At 40.6% G+C, this 17,128-nt stretch overlaps 2 protein-coding genes across 2 annotated transcripts in view; both read right to left on the bottom strand.

Annotated features, from left to right (window-relative positions):
• The window catches only part of traf4a (tnf receptor-associated factor 4a), a 33,912-nt gene extending 32,544 nt beyond the window's left edge, over positions 1-1,368 (bottom strand). The window contains exon 1 of the mRNA XM_047594326.1: positions 786-1,368. Within this exon, the coding sequence (XP_047450282.1) occupies positions 786-928 (143 nt within the window). The 5' untranslated portion in view covers positions 929-1,368. The remainder of the gene's footprint in view (positions 1-785) is intronic.
• Positions 1,369-1,776: 408 nt separating this feature from the next.
• On the bottom strand, positions 1,777-16,101 carry nek8 (NIMA-related kinase 8). Its single transcript, XM_047594324.1, has 15 exons — positions 15,959-16,101; positions 14,524-14,729; positions 13,338-13,570; positions 13,111-13,242; positions 12,544-12,752; positions 12,362-12,441; positions 12,097-12,281; positions 11,486-11,633; positions 10,906-10,982; positions 10,321-10,438; positions 10,048-10,198; positions 8,508-8,671; positions 7,960-8,112; positions 6,697-6,855; positions 1,777-4,657 (listed from the first exon to the last, which is right to left on the bottom strand). The coding sequence occupies exons 1-15, from the start codon at positions 16,003-16,005 to the stop codon at positions 4,629-4,631; spliced, it is 2,091 nt and encodes a 696-aa protein (XP_047450280.1). The 5' UTR covers positions 16,006-16,101; the 3' UTR covers positions 1,777-4,628.
• Positions 16,102-17,128: the final 1,027 nt, after the last annotated feature.

Genomic DNA, 17,128 nt, shown 5'->3' with positions numbered 1-17,128 from the left:
GCTGGGAAACAGGGTGATGGAGGTCTGTTACCTGCAGGTGGTTTGAAGAGGCATTTGTTGTATTGCATGAAGCACAGTGTGATAGTTAGTGGTTACATCTTTAATACTATAAAACAAAGGCTGTCTTTGTGATCGAGTCTTAACACAGACTTCAGTGTTGAGCTGATTAGGAGGTGAAGAGGTTCATTAGATCGCTGACCCCTGAGTGAAAGGTCCCTCAGTGGCCCCCTGGTGCCCCGACTGACACCAATGTGGGGACTCTGTCTAATCCTGGACTAAAGTCAGACTCAAACACACACACACACTAACACACACACATACACAGAGCAGACTGAGGCACCCCGGGGCAGAGACAGAGACAGGATGAGGAGGCAGGGGCCCTCTGCAGGACACTACCACTACAACATGAAGGATATTAACTCTAAATCACTCCAACCTGGACATTAAACTTAAAAGGAAATAAATAAAATCTGCACAGGCACAAACTAAATGACGATTTGCTTGACTGGGATAATATTTGTGAAGCAATACACACTACACCTGTAGAGAGCACACAACACACCTGAGACTACAAATCTGTTTACCGGGCCTCGCATTGTCCCGCTTATCGGCACAAAGGCTAAAATTAATGTAACAGCCCGCAGAGGAAAGGTGAGGAGGACACACCTACACATCCTTTATTTACTGTGGCTCTACCGAAACTAGAAGAGGCTGAGCTGCAGCGCTGGGTATCGCCTGCACAGAGGTGGATCCCTGCAAAACAAACACAAACTCACACAACATACCTTAGAAATTCTTGCAGACAGGTGTCACAGAAGCGGTGTCCACAGGTGGACACTTGGACCGGCTCCCGCATCGCCTTGCTGCAGAGCGGACACTGGAAGCGCCTCTTTGGCTTCTCCAGAAACTTGTAATCAAACCCGGGCATGGCTGCAGGTTCTGTCGCTGCGCTGCTTGTGTTGTCTTCTATCGGGCCTTCGGCTGCAGGTTGAAGGTACAAATGTCCTCTCGATCCCCCCCTCCTCGCGAAGCGGGGCTGTTTCGCTGCGCTGCCGTCTAAGCCGATGAGGGGTTCATATCACGTCCCTTCCGGAGCCGACAGATCGGGTTATTGGGGGCGAGTCCTCCGCAGCGGTTCCTCCTCCAGCTGCAGTCGAAGCCAACAAAGACCGCAGAGTCCGAGCTGCAGGAACGATCCTCCCCGATCAAAGGTTTGCTCTGGCCGTGCTCCGTGGTTCCTCCGCTGATGCAGGGCTGACACACTGAGCACAATGTAAAACCTCTCCGTCTGTTTAGGTGCACCGAGTCCCGCCTCCTCCTCCTCTTCCTCCTCCTCCTCCTCCTCCTCCGTCCATGCAGGAGGAGTCAAGAAGCTGAAACGCTCTGTTCACACCATTTTATCCCTCTGATCTCTCTTTATGGATCTTTAATTGGGCCTTTGTCCGGCTGCAGTGGTCCTCATTATGGGATCCTTTGTCTTTTGCATGCTTACATTTGATAACAACTATTCATTTATAACATAAAAAGTCTTTCATAAGTGCGCAGAAAGTGGTCAAAAATAACAAATATTTAACAAATATAAAGAAATATGCTTGAAATTACAGAGATCTCAGGTGAAGATAATAATAATAATAAAAAAATCAATAAATTAAATTGAAACAAATCTAACAGAGAAGCCTGCAGAGCACTCAGAGGTGACAGATGCCCTCTGGCGGTGATGCAACATAAAAAAAATAACATTATTATCTGTGTTTTATGTTAAAACCATTCCATATATTCACAAAACAAAACAAATATGGCCTTACTTCTTACACTCATTAAATAGTAAACAGCTGGACGTCACTTTTCACAGTGGCAACGCAGCGCGCATGCCCACATCTGGATCATGTTTCACCTGCTGTGTTGCCACCGGATTACATCACCATTACATCATCATACAGGACAACAATAGCAGCTGAGCAGTGTCCTCCGAGAAGAATCAATTACTGAAAAAATCCTGCTAATAATGACACGGGCTGCTGATTAATCTGAGGCTGATGTAGAGGAGATGAGCAGAGACGACCATACGGCCACTGAGAAGGTTATTATATATCAGGTCATCACATTAAAAAATCACATTCATTTTATAGATAAGACTCATGATTCAACATAAATACTAATTTTAAGCAAAGCAGGTAACACATCTTCATATCCTTTAAATGTTTAGTATCTTTAGTATCTTATTTTAGTATCTTAGTATCTTGCATTGTCATGTTAAAGCTTTTATTGTGGATATACATCTTTCTTTTTTTGTTTTACCAATAAAAGCTTTAGCAGTAGAAAATATCACAGTGAGAAAAAGATAATTAAATGCAAACATTATAATACACAAAGATATTAATTCACACTTTCAGCAGTGTTAAAATTGTATTTCTATTTCTGTACTTTATACATCATACAGTTGTCATCCCTACATTATTTGCTAGCTTAAATAAATAATGATCTGTGGATTTATTAAGGGAGATTCAAAACTGACCTTTACAGGAAAGATTTTGTGGATTAGTTCTTGTTTTATTGCTTCTATTTTACTTGTCTCATGCTTTCTTTTCTATTCTGTAAAGAACACTGTAGCTGGTTTGAAAACTGTTGTAACATTATTAATATAGTCATATACAAGAACTTCAAATTAAAGCCACCATGCAAAACTTTTACTTCTGTTACTTAGAGAAAACAAATTCTGAATGAATTTCCCTTCATTACAAAATTTAAAGTTAATTTTATATATCTTTCATTTGAGTAAAAAACTGAGTGCAGCTCTTTTACTTGTGCTACACTGATCAGCCATAACATTATGACCACTGACAGGTGAATAACACTGATTATCTGGTTATCATAGCACCTGTCAGAGGATGTGATATATCCGGCAGCAAGTGAATATGTTTCCTCAAAGTCGATGATGGAAGCAAGAAAAATGGACAAGTGGAAGGATTTGACTCTGACACGGACCAGATCATGCAGCATCACCAAAACTGCAGCACTTGTGGGGTGGTCTCAGTCTTCAGTGGTCATATCAAAAGTGGTCCAAGGACAGAAAAGACGTGAACCATCAATAGGGTCATGGGTGGCACAAGGATCACTGATATCGGTGGGAAGTGAAGGCTGAGCCATATGGTCCTATCCTAGAAAATGTAGCTCCAGAAGCTCTTACATATGTACACACGAGCATCAGAACACACTAGAACAGGTCTAGTATGTGTATGTTGCTCGGTTGGGTACCGCATGGCAGTAAGAAGCGTTATGGGAAAAAGACAAGCCGGCAGATGCAATGTGATGCTTTGGGCAGTGTTCTGCTGGGATACTTGGGTCCTGCCATTCATGTGGATGCTATTTTGACACCTACCCCAGAGCTAAGTGCTGCTACAGACCATGTACGCCTGTACGTCTGTCTGTGGGGTCTTGGTTTGAGGAACAAAACAAGTAGTTCATCAAGATGCAGGACTTAAAGGATCTGCTACTAACAGTCTTGGTGCCAGACACCACAGTAGACTTTAAGAGGTCTAAGTGGAGTCCTTGTTATGATGGTTCAAGGCTGTTTTGGTGACAAAAAGGGGAACTACACAATATTCGGAAAGGTGGTCATAATTTTATGGCTGATCTATGTATTTCTACACTGGGAAGAGGGAAGAGGCCGTCTAGTATATGATGAAACCTAAAGCAAACCTAAACTTGTTCACGCCTTACTGGCAGCCTTCCTGCTCGACTTTCTGGATGTTTTTGTCTTTGGTCACAGTTTACTGAACATATATCACCACGACATGTTAGCAACACGTGTCACGTTTTAACAAAAGTATGAAGGCAGTGCCTGGAATCACTCCCTGTTTGCTATGTCGTTCACTTTGTTCACCGTCTACCATTTTGTGTGAGTCCGAATTGTGAAAATATTTGCGCTGTTCTTCCCATTAAAGATTCCTAAAACAGATTTAAACCAGCACAATTGACTGCATGTACACTACTTCCTACTACAGTCAGCGATGAAGCAGAATAATGAGTCTAAAATCTCTTTTTACTGCTGAGTGTTTGTTAGAAAGAGAGTGAGTGAACGAGGAAGTGATTTCAGACTCAGCAGTTCAGTCGTTATCTGTTTTGTACACTGCTGTATAGGAGGACTAATCCAATAAAGCACAAAGTGACCACTGACGATGTGACCAAGATTAACGTGTTCTTTGAATGCTCAACGCTCAAGTGGTTTCATTCTTTACAACTCAATCACCACTTGCTTAAGAGCTCAAACCAGTTTGACTTTTGCCGGCCTGCCGCGGTTCACTGTGCTAACGTTACACGTGAGGAAGGACAATAGTTCGTCACAAGAGAGCGTGGCTTCCTGTTATCCAGCTTCAGTATCAGTGTTGCAACACTACCTTTAAATGATCTGCAGAGATACACCTGTTGCCACGGACAGGTTGTGAACTTCTCTGTGTTGCAGTCTGTGATATCAAACCACGAGAGTGAAAATCTGAGGCTGCAGCTGCAGAGTGAAAGGAAATCTTTCAACTGAGGCACAGATGGGTCTCTGGAAGGAAGCTGTCCTGCTCCTCAGGCCACCGCTGGGTTTTACGACGGCTGCAGGGTGGTTAGCATTCGGGACAAGATCATCTCGGGACAGGATCCTCGAGTAGAGCTGGAACAAGAAGGAGACAGCAGCTGAAATTTGTAGTCAAAATCTGAATTAGATGATTCACAGAATACGTTCCCTTTTATTAACTCTGTCTTTTCTACTATGTACACGACAGCAAACGGAATATATTTGACAGTTCATTTCATTGGGTACACGAGAGAAAACAAATTCAGTCTAATGTAACAGTCATGCTCTAAATCTTGACTTCATGAAGGTTATAGTATTGAGCATTTGTTTGAAATATTGTTTGTATTATTTTGGCAACACAATTTTAGTCACTGGGCTAAACTAAATAACAGAAACACTTCTGTTTAATTCAACACAGAAAAACAGCAACACAAAGTACATCCTCTAAAATGACCATAGAGTTTAATTATGACGGTTAAGCTGAACACGATGACAGTCGTGAAGGGGGATTTAGTGGAGGACTGTTATATTAGAATACATTTGTTTTCCCCCACTGTACCCAATGAACTGGCAAATGTGCACATGCAGATTAATCAACTGGTTAAACTGACTGTCAGCACGTTTCTCATTTTAGGCCAATAATTCAATCGTGCCAGTAACAAGGCCCATAAAGGCTGCTGACTAATTAAATATCAATACAAGCTTTCCATGATGTATTAATAATATGACACGATGATGTTTCCAGTTACACCTTCTTAATGAGGGAGTCACTATGTATATGTTTGATTTCTATCCAGACCTTTGTGGCATGTCATCCACCCCTTTTACTGTATTTTCACATGTGCAAAAATTTAAAAACTTAAAAAATATTGGAAATTAATGGACTACAACTGCATTTTAGCAGTGCGTTCAGCAGCATTTAGCATCTCTGCCACAATTGAGTCTTTTTGGACAACAAAGATTAGCTCTCTGAAAACTTCAGCTTGCGGCTTTAACTCACTGCCACAGATTAAAGATGGTTAGTCATCATTGTGTACACCCTTCAGGTCTAACTTCATTTGTGTTTCCTGATATGTTATCAACACGTGTTGATCAGCTGAACATTATGAAACACTGGCTAGACGTGTCTACTGCATCACATGCATCTGCTCAAGACAAACAAAACTGGAACCTATTTATAGAAACGTTTATCTGTAATGACACCAGCATCCCAAGCTCTGCAAGGAAGTCTTCCTTCTCCATGCATGTTTGAGTACGTTACGTAAAAATACACAGTGAAACTTATTAGAGCTCTAATCGGTCAGACTGTGTGGCTGTTTTGTTAAGACGTAAAATTTAGTTTTTGAGCTTCAGTGCTGCACAGAAAGGATCATTTTAAACATGGGACTGTTATAATTGTCTGTAAGTGTTAAGATGCACCAGCATGTTTTACATCTGCTTTTCATTTCTTTACCTGTTCATTTGCCTGAGAAGCTGAGGTAGAAGAGATATAAAATAAAAACTACTATTGCTGCTGGATATGTTGAGTAACAATCATCTAAGCCTCTCCCAGTTGTTGGTCTTCATGTATTTGCAACATGTTTCGTGTCAGAGTAGACATTTAAACAGCAGCCCTGCAGTCAGGATTACCAACATTTACTCTGTTAAATATGTAAACTTTAATTCTGCAGCTATTTTCCAGTGCCCAGTGTCGTAATCCCCACCCTCACTGTGCTTTTTGCACAGTCACTTTTTATATTTTTGTTTTTTTCTCCTCTCACTAAGAGCTCCATGATGATATCATTCACGTTATTTAATGAATAGCAGAAATGCACAATTGGACTTAATTATTACTTCTGTTATACAGACAGAAGCCTTCTGATCAAGCGTAAGAGAAATGAAAGTAGTTCCTTAATACAAACTATGACATGAACATGCCAGCTGTGTCTCGACAAGCTTCTTAACGACGTGCATGATGTGTTTGGTTTCTAAACTCACAAATGGGTCTATTAACAACTGCAGACAGACAAAACATGCATCGTTATCAGAGGCTTGTCTCGAGTTCATCCCGTCTTTCACCTGGGGATTAGTTAGACCTCGCCACATCCCGACATCTCTCAGTGTTTGTTAACAGAGGGTAATAAGTGAAATATTACGCTTCACTGCCAGCAGGGTGTTGCCATGACAACAGGCCACGGATGTCACGGTGAACGGGTGACTCTCGTCGAGCAGCACCGCCTTCGGTATCCCAGAGTCCTCCTCCTTCCTTCCGAGGCGGCCGCGGGCACCCTTACCCCACGTGTACACCTCTCCTTCTGCAGAAAAGGAAGAAGCTGGTCACCGAATTCAGAGAGAAGCAACGGCCTTAATCCACAGAAATCTTTTAACAGACAGCTCTTGACTCTCCTGCAGTGGCAGCACAATGGCTCTACCTGTAGGAAGTCAGAGCCAAACAAAGCCTTCCCTCAACAAAGAAAACTACAGGCAGGCTTCTCCCTGGGGAGCCAATCACTGGCACAATGTGACATTTTTACCATTTTACCGTCTAAGAACAAAACGCACACACACACACATATACATCTGTTACCATTTTGTTACAAGTGTGTTTAAAGAGACAATTTAATAGTTTCCCATTAGCTAAAACTCCTCTATAGTATATTTCTGTTTATGTAACTGTTTTTCCAAGCGTCCCATATATTTCATGCAGCTGTTAGATACAAACATTCAAAGCAGAGACCTGAAATCAACCATTTTCAATCAGCTTTGTTTAGGAGTTTAAGTTACAAAAGTATTGTGTGGTCGCAGAGATACTCACTATGATGGTTTGAAACTGAGTGACTCTCATTAAAAAATATTCAGTGTTCCCAGAATCTGCTTTTTTGAACACAGTAGCTTAAACCACAGGTACCCAGGGGATAATGAATCTACTCAAAGTTTAGATGAACTCTGCTGTGTTTACAAACCTTTCTGAGTGAGGAATATCTCAGACTGACTCTCAGAGCTGTACATTGGTCATCTATGTATATTTAAAGCATGACATAACTTATGTATGAAAGGTTTTTCGTGGAATTTTGCATCCATTTTTTAAAGTTAAATGAATGAAAACACCACGGTTTGAAAACTTGCTAGGTTAACTGGTAACTGTAAATTGTCCGTAGATGTTCATAGGAGTTGGGTGAGTTTACTTGTCATTCTGCTGATGTTGCTCACATAGTTTAAAAAATATTAATGGCAGGAGAAAAATTTTGGTCTGACAGCGTTTTAAGGTCTGTGCATGTTTCCCGTTCTTATTCATTCCAGTAATCCGGTGAACTAGGCCTAAGCAGCCAGAACAATCAATCAAACACGTGCAGACATATGGGGCCTTTAAAAACAGAGAGGATCAGCATACAGCATGACATCTGCTCCTTTCTACTCACCAGATCCGATAGCTAACGTGAAGGCGTCGCCACAGGCAGCCATGGTGATGCCCTGTAAGCTGGGGACCAGGTAGGGGACACGGCTGCTACGACGGGAGCTGCAGCCCATCTGTCCGTGCTGGTTGCTGCCGAAGGTGAAACATTGACCCCTCTCTGCACAATGAAACCGTGGGAGACGCAAAGCAAGAAAATTAAAGTAGAACCTAACTAATCCAACCAATACCTCCCTTCTATGTTATATATAATTTAACACATTTAGCATTAGCCAATTAGCTTAATTAAAGACATTTAACATGTCAGAGATTAATTTTACCAGCAGATTTTCTTTCATAAGTCTGATGTAGTTAACAGTATTAATAAACATCCTCAGACCCACGCAGGATTCTTGGTTCCCATTAAAACTGATGCTGCAAGAAGATGCATCCACAGAAAACTACTGCGCCCCTTTTCCGTTTAATACTATTACGGTATCACACTCATGGCTATGAACTAGTTTGCTTCAAGTGTGGTACGATGCAATAATAGGATGATTCACTTTTTATTTTTACCTGTAACAGCGACAGAGTGGGCCGTCCCAATGTCAATGTAAACAATCTTCTCGTTGTTCAGTGGGGCTGACTGAACTGGAGAGTAAGAGTGATCTTCTTCCACTTGGTTCAAGGGATTTGGTTCCTCTCCAGCTGTGATCTTATCCAGGCCAAGCTTGTTGAATCTGACCATGATAAAACCAAAACAAACACTAAATCCTTACACACTGTTACAGGTCTCGTTAACTTTTTTTTTTCTCATTCCATTTATTTTTTAGTTAGTTATGTGTTAATAGCCCAAGATAATTACTATGATTGATGGGCCTCAGTAGGCAAACATAAAAATACATATTACTGTTTACAATAAATCAATCAATCAATCAATCATAAAAGCAATGTCAGCAGCCTGCAACAAAGGAACAAATAATATTAGTTTGAAACACATTTAACATGAGCTCATAGGTATAAGTAGTGACTAACCAGAATGACCTGATTTTATTTAAGACTTTGTAGACGTAAACTTTAATTATAAAGTGACCCAGATTTATAATTGTCCCTTTCTGATGATAAAGTTAGAGAAAATAAATAATCAAATCAACCCAAGTAAAGGGACAAATAAAACTCCTGTATTGTTTACAGCCACAAGTTAACCATAAGCCATAAGTTAAAAATCCTGAATCTGCTTTAAACTTTGATTTGATTTAATTAAACTAACTGAAAATGCAGTTTGTGTTTTACAACATTTAAATCCTTTCTTGCGATCATGTATTCTGGGTGCTGACACAAGGAGCACAAGGCGGAAGTCTAGTTACAATGTTACAATGTTACAATGATAAAATCCTTGTGGTTTCTTGGCCAGAGCTTGTGATTGATTATAAACTGGAGTCTGGCGCCTGAAACCAAGAAGTTATGCATTTGTAGCGTGGATTAATGAGAGAACTGTATGAAATGGTAAGATTCGAAGTCTGAATACTGGAGCCCAGCCCAACTTTTAAATCCAAACTATTGACAGAATACTCCTGTCTCTAGGTCTATTTAAGGTTGGGAGCTTTCTAACCAAGGAGCACACTGTGACAGGTTTCCTAAAATTCTGAAAAGAAGTATCAAGGCAGTGTTCCACATTGTGAAAGAAATCTGTGAGTTTGGCTGCAGCAATATTTGGTGCTTTTGCAGTCACAGATATGAGTGCGTCATCTTCACACGATTTCAATCTAATTCTTAAATTTAGAATTGTCACAAGACTTCACTCCGTGTCTGTAACACGCAGGTGTTTTTACAGCAGTCACTCCTTCTTACACACACATCTACATTCTCTGAGTGAGTGAAACAGTGACGAAAAAGTATTTGTCACTTTTGGAGAATGCTGCCTCACAGGTTGTGCACCATTAAAGTTCCTATCTCAACGTTTAATCTGCCACCATCCCACATGTCCGTATTCACAAATAAAAGGCTACACATGTCTCAGAGTATCGATACTTCTCCTTAAATGTGAAATGAGGCATGTTTTCCTGCTCATAATTTACTCATTTCAGTCATTCTGGCTGACAAAGAGAGTAATTACCTGTTACTTCCACATGCCATAATGCTGTGGTGAGTGCTGATAATCATGGAGCAATCGACTCCACACACCACCCTCTGGGCCTCAAATTCCACAGGTAAACACACCTGCTGTGGACAGTTGTGGGTGTCTTGGGTGCCGAGCCCGAGGCGACCTTTAAGAGAGACAATCAGGCCGTGTTACTGCTGCCATAAATCAGGGGGACACAAACTAACGCAGGGAAGAGGAAAACCAAGATATGACGAATGAGTTTTAAAAGTGGTTCTGTTAGTGTACCATTGTCTCCTCTTCCCCAGGCAAATACTTCTCGTTCATTGGTCACAGCGAGGACATGGGAAGCGCCACAGGACACCTGAACGAGCTCATAGCCCAGGAGTGCCTCCACTATCTTGGGCTGAGTACAAAAACAGAGAGAGAAAAGAAACGTCACCAGTGCCATTAAAGATTTTAATCGGAAACCTGTGGAGGCACAACGGTCCTGCCATATGATGTGTCATACCACTCTCTCTTAATCTACTATTCCACATCTCATTCTGCAAAACCAGTTTATCACTATTATTATCATTATTATTACTTAAAAAAAAAATCATAATTACGATCAATATGTCAATGTGTAAAAAAAAAAAACTCCCTTCAGCAGCAGTATGTGAAGTTTATGTATTAATGCTTGTTGCAATAGATTAATAAATGTGTTGAAGCGGCATGAGAAACTTAATTATTGCATATTTCTGATATTTAGTCTGCCGTATATTTACTACAGACATTTTTATTGTTCTGCATTAGTTTCAGTCAAGTGAGTTTAATAAACTGCCAGCAGAGTTTCTGAACATCATATTCGGATGTTTTCTTGTGAGAATGTACCTGTGTTACATCATTGAAGTTGCCGTGTCCTAAACAGCCATTGCTCCCACTTCCGAATGTCATGATAATGCCCCTGTCTGCAAAATGAAAAAGAAAAAAAAAACAGGATTCATGGCAACACTAGGCGATGAGTGTAGGTGTGTTATTATGTGGACCAACAGAATACTTCTAATCGCTATCTGGGAGAAGCTAATCTGCATCGGTACAGTGAGAAGTGATGAAAGGGAGGAGACTGAGCTGAGAGGAAGGGTCGCTAATCCTCAGTTATCTGCTGTGCACTGCTGGACGGACTGATGACAGCCTATTGAAGAGCTCTGACTAACAGGGCACCACAGTCTGAGTTCAAGAAAAACAGCACTTTCAAACTGCTAGGCAAGCATGGAGAGGTTTACACTATCAGGAGAAAAACCTGGCTGTGTCCACACTTTCATATGCTGCCTCAGTGTTTCACAGCCGTTGGTTGGAGGGTGCAGGCCCAGAAAGCAGAGAATAAACATTGATTTCCTATAGTGGAGCTCCTTGATAGACTGACTGACTGTGATCTTTTTGATCGCTGTCCGAAGAACAACGGCCCACCAACCTGTCATGCAGGTGGTGAAGAGGTCGCCACAGGACACGGACTTGATGGTGACGCCGGACTGACCCTCAAGGAAGCGAGAAATGAACTGAGGCTGCATCTGCTCCACCACACCAGGAAGACTGGCCTCACCCGACCCCACAGACGGAGCCTGCAACAACAAAACGGTTATTAGAGGTGTCTAAGAAGTCTCATTATGGTCACAACAAGTGAAAATACCCGGAAAACATTGTGCTAAAGGTTCAAGGTTTAGTGTGATCTCCTAAAACCCAGTTTGTCTCTTTTGGTAAATTCCCTACAGTTTACTAGAATTCAAAAAAATGGACAAAGACTTTTGGCTTTGTGGCGACTTTCTTCCTCTTCCAAACTACATTAACCAACAATATTTCAACTAGTTAAATGTAAAAATGTAAAATGTACTGCCCCAGGAGTGGATATCTTGTCATTATATTTAGAGAGTAACAGAAGAAACTTCAACAAGACCCAGAACTGTAGTGTACTGTAGATCCAAGATGCTCTTCTACAGCAACTGTTGCAGGGAGTCTTTATCCTTTGTAATCCATTATAAACAATGAAAAAAAGCAAAATAAAAATAAAAGGATAAGGATACATGCCTCCCATGTGATCAGACGTCCTGATTTGGTGACTCCCATTTTCTGAGTGCGGCCCAGAGACACCTGAAGCACCTCAGTGTTGAGCATTGGCAGGCGGAGAGGTGCCGAAATGCCGCTTCCCCATGTGTAGACTGAGGACAGCGGGAGGGAATGCAACTTCCCTGATCCTAATCCGACTGATCCATCTGTTTCAGAAAAAGTAGCTGTGTTTTGTAACTCAAGCATTATAATCAATAAGGTGGCCAAACTATATTACATGCATCACCTCTGGACCTGTTGGTAGGAACCCTCCCTCCTGGTCTAGCCTGAGAACCAGTCTGCACAGTGGAAAGTGGTTTCTCAATCCTAGAAGAAAAGGGTAAGTGGTGGAGTTTTTTTTATTTAATGTATCGCAACATCCAATTGGATTTAAAAATCCTCTCATCATTCATGCACAAAAGCACCCACCTGCGCATTTTTACATTGCCTATATCTGTGTAGAGATTAAGCAAAGGCCTGATGCAGATGGGGAGAGCCATTATTTCATTGAGCTGAGGCCGTTTGGACGGGTCCAGGTTGAGCATGTTGAGGATGAGCTGTCGGAGTTCCGGGCTGTAGCGGTCTGAGATCGGAGCGAAGGTGCCGCTCATGATCTTCAGGACGAGGGCTGGTAGATTCTGAAAGAGATGGTATACGTGAAAAATTCACAACCCTCTCTATAAAATTTCCTAACATGCCCAACGAAGAATGTTTTAAGATCGTCAAATCACTGTGGAATTGTCAGCGAAGATGGATTTGAGTGTAAGTAAAAATGATTTGTATGAATTATGGATTTGTGAGAAAATCAAAAGTCTCAGCAATCTGTTTCATATGAAATACTCTTTGAAACGATCTCCCATGGTGGAGCTCTGATGTTTTCATTGCCTTTGTGCATGGCAAGAGTTGATGTATTATACATTCAGTGGGAATAATACTTAGAAAGTTAACACAAATGTAGTATTATCATGACATCCAAAAAAGTAATCATTGTGTTACAGCAGCCTCGAAGGCTCTCTTGAGGCTCGCCAGCTCATACAGCACACAGCCCAAAGCCCAGATATCACTCTTCTGGTTATATGGCTTTCCTTCACACAGCTCAGGGGAGATGTAGCAAGGCGTCCCGACCACCTTTAGAGTGACAAAATGAGGAATTAATTCATGCTAGCACATGTAGTCAACATATCCTATACTCTATAATTAACGCAGTTCTAAAATCAGCTCACGGTGTAGGCTTTGCTCTTGCTGACGAGGATTTTGGAGATGCCAAAGTCACCGATTTTGACAATCATCTGGTGCTTGTCCAGAAGAATATTCTGTGTCTTGAGGTCACGGTGCAGGATTAGTTTGTTGTGCACGTGGTACAGAGCGAGCAGGATCTGTACAAAGAAGTGCAGGATGGTGTCCTCATCCAGCAGGGAGTTACAGCGCTTCTGGATGTAATCTGCCAAGGTCCCACCTGCATGAAGAAAATGAAAAGAAAGGAAAGAAAAAGATGATTTACGTTCATTAGTTGAGTGTCTGAACAGCAGTGAGATGATGATATCAAAACCAGTTAGAGATGGATTTGAGAGTAGGCCTTGATAAACTGTTGAAATGTTAATGTGGGCATCAAAGAAATGGAGATCCACAATATGATCATCTAACTATGTAAATAATCATATTTATGTTTATCTGTCACATTTCAGACTTTTTGAAACCAAGTTATGGATAACTTGGATGGATAAGCTAATGATTATTGTTTCAAGGTATGAACTTAAAGTAGAACTGAACTCTGCGGTCTCCATCAGCCACCATCCATGAGACTATAAAAGCCAAGTAACATGAAGTGTGTTTGACATGTAAAAAGGTAAAAGTATGTCTCTTTTAAATAAGAGAAGACTTACACAGGAGGACTAAAAAAAGACTATGAAAATAGTAGGATTATCATGACATACAATAACAAATGAATAAAACAAAGAGGTGGGGAAAGACATCAAAAATAAACCACCACAGCTTTCATGTTTGATGATGAGAATCATTTGTATTCATATAAAACCACTATCAGTATATTAATAATTTGTAATGGTTCCACTTCCAAACAAGCAACTACCTGGATGAGAAAGGGTAATTTACAAATACAGTCCTGACCTCTAAGAGTCTCAAGAGGAAAAAGCTTCACAATTTCTGGGTTCTAGACTTAGATATAGTAATCTATATTATTCACATTGCAGTTACCTGATTACATTGCATGTAACAACACAACCTCATACTCTGAGACATAATATTGTATGTTCCCATATACAACATCTCAGGACTGACATGGGAACAGAAAGATTATGAAGCAGCACACAGCACTAAATCCTGGGAAAAGTAAACGTCTGTACAATGAACAAAAGGGGGTCTTGTAACCAGATATTACAGTGAGCTTACCTGGAGCATATTCCATTGCTATCATGAGGGCCTTGTCTTCCAGGAAGTTCTCATAGTACTCTATAATATTCGGGTGGTTAAGCAGCTTCAGCACCTGACACTCGTTCTGAGCTGCCAGACGTTCGTCTCGTGACATCTGCTCCACTGGGATCTCTTTCAGGATCACAAAGGCGTCGTCACTGCGCCTGCGGCACAGGTGAACAATCCTGACAGGAGAGGAAAGTGAAGACAAACGAGATTTGAAAAGGAATAGCAGGATGATTTGTGGCAGTTTAGATTTAGCTTAAGGAGCCCTGGCTAGACTCTGACAGACAAAAATCATATTCGGTCTGAGGAACAGCCAATATAGGGAAAAAGAAACGTGAAATAGAAATGTAAAATACTTCAGTCCTTTTTTTTTTTTGAGTTAAAAATGTACTTGGGTATGGTGTTGCATTAACCTTTAAGGCAAATTCTGAGATGGGACGTGCCAACACAGGAAAGCCGTGAGAAATCACAGCATAGTATCCCTTATTTGATCACAGTAGGGAAATTTCTTCTCATCATTACGTCCATTCATTTGTAAAAAAAAAAAAAAAAAAATAGCACACTTGGAGCAGTGAGCATCCATCAATACAGAGACTAGGGAGCTCAGGATCACTTCAGTCCCTAAACTCCCCAAACAACATGACATGTTGTGCGATTAAGATTACTCAAGTTAAGTACTGGCACAGTCCCACGGTCCAAAGAAATGCTTGTTAAATAGTGTTTTAGTTTTAAATAGTGATTCCTAATAACCTGTAGGTGTGCATGAGAGTGTGAATGGTTGTTTGTGTGTCTGTGTCAGGCCTGTGACAGACAACCTGCCACCTCTCCAGGGTGTAAAATCATGTTTATGTGATTGAGTGTAGATTGACAGACAAAAATGCAAAAGTATCTCTGTAAATCTACCTAATCTATCTTAAAATATACAACGTAATCTACAAACGGGATGAACTAATGAACTACTCTCCGAAGACAAATGTAACCTACATTTATATATAGATACATTTTTGATGTAAATACTTTATTTAAAGTATTTTTAAAGTGAAGTTCTGCTGTAACGTTAACCATACAGCTAAAGTGTAACTACTGTTATATAACAATGTAATAACTTGAAGAGGCTTTAGTAAAGAAAAAAACACACGTTTTGGGGTTGGAGCTCTTCAATATGTTAGATCTGTAACGTTAAATAGTTTGTATAAACTTAGTCAAATGCTCCGTTACTTCTCCAGACATGTCTTCTTCTTCAGGCTGCGCAGAAACATTCCGTTACTTTTTTTTTCTTTTTTCTTTTTTTTTGGAGACATTGCGGAGTTTGACTTTCCTGGGCTCAATCCAGACAGTTTAGTATTTTCAAAGAGACACACTTATGTTACATAAAACCTAAAAGAAGTGTGAGTAAAGTAAGGTTTACCCGAAAGCTCCTCTTCCAACTACTTTGATTTTCTCGTACTTCTCCATCGCTGCTGCTCCTAACCATAACCGAACGGTTCCGCCGTCTCCAGGCAACCCGACCCCACAGCTACGGTAGCGAAGGAGGGACAAAAAGGGCGAAAATTTTCCAGAGGCCTACTGACTGGAGGAAAGCTCCCAGAGAAATGAACTCATAACACACGGTCGTTTAAAAGTGTTTGAATCTACGCTTACAGCCACAGGTGAGACAATCAGAGAAAGACACAGAAAGAATAAAATAATATCGCTATAATGATGGCAGAATGGCATATATTAAGCATGTCTAGCCCATTTTTAGCACCCCAAATCTTTGTCCCAGCACCCCTAAAAATAAGAATTGAAACACCATTTTTTTTTTGGTTTGTTTGTTTGTTTTAGGCTTGCCTACAATAGGATGACGACCAAAAAAAAAAACAAAAAAAAAAAAACAGGACAAGAAAGTATGTAGTTTTAACATACAGTGGGATTCAGGGGGTTATCTTACTAAGAGCCTGTCTGCCTGGTCTGTTCAGTCCAAAAGGAGAGACAAAGGATGGAATAATGTCTCTTAGACAGGGTAGCCTATCTTTAGTGACCTTAATATCTTTGAATTTGCTTTGCACTTATTGTTCCCACTTCATCTTCCCATTTACATGCAATTTCTTTTCTTTGTTTTTAGACCAAATGACAGCTTTGTGACAGAGCATTTTGACAATTACAGCAACCCTAAAGCTCTGACCCTAGAATCACCCCTGCGATATACTGTATGAATAAATGCGTTTAGAATGTATTTAACAAGCAGTCTTGATTTGTAGCCAAACTGTATGTTAAATTGGTGGTTTGCTTTTGTTAAATAACACTTAGATAAGTCAGAAGTGTGAAAATAAACCGTGCAAACAAAGTGCAACACTTCCTGACACATGTATTTGTGGTTTAGTAGATATTTAAACTAAAGTCGAATTATTTAAGTTTGACATCCTAAAAGTGTGAAAAAAAAATCAACATGATAATAGGAAACATAACACAATTTCTTCCTGTCCTAGGCGTTTCCTCACTGTGTTAATGAGGTGACTCGCAGATGGAAATGTCTTTGCACTAGTGTTGCGCCATATTTCTGACATCAGCCAACTGGAGTTGAGTTGAGTAGTTGTGC

Source organism: Mugil cephalus, chromosome 9, assembly GCF_022458985.1.
Source record: "Mugil cephalus isolate CIBA_MC_2020 chromosome 9, CIBA_Mcephalus_1.1, whole genome shotgun sequence".
In the NCBI taxonomy this organism is placed as follows: domain Eukaryota; kingdom Metazoa; phylum Chordata; class Actinopteri; order Mugiliformes; family Mugilidae; genus Mugil; species Mugil cephalus.
Note: the sequence above shows the minus strand (reverse complement) of the source record. Positions and strands in the feature narration are given on the sequence as shown.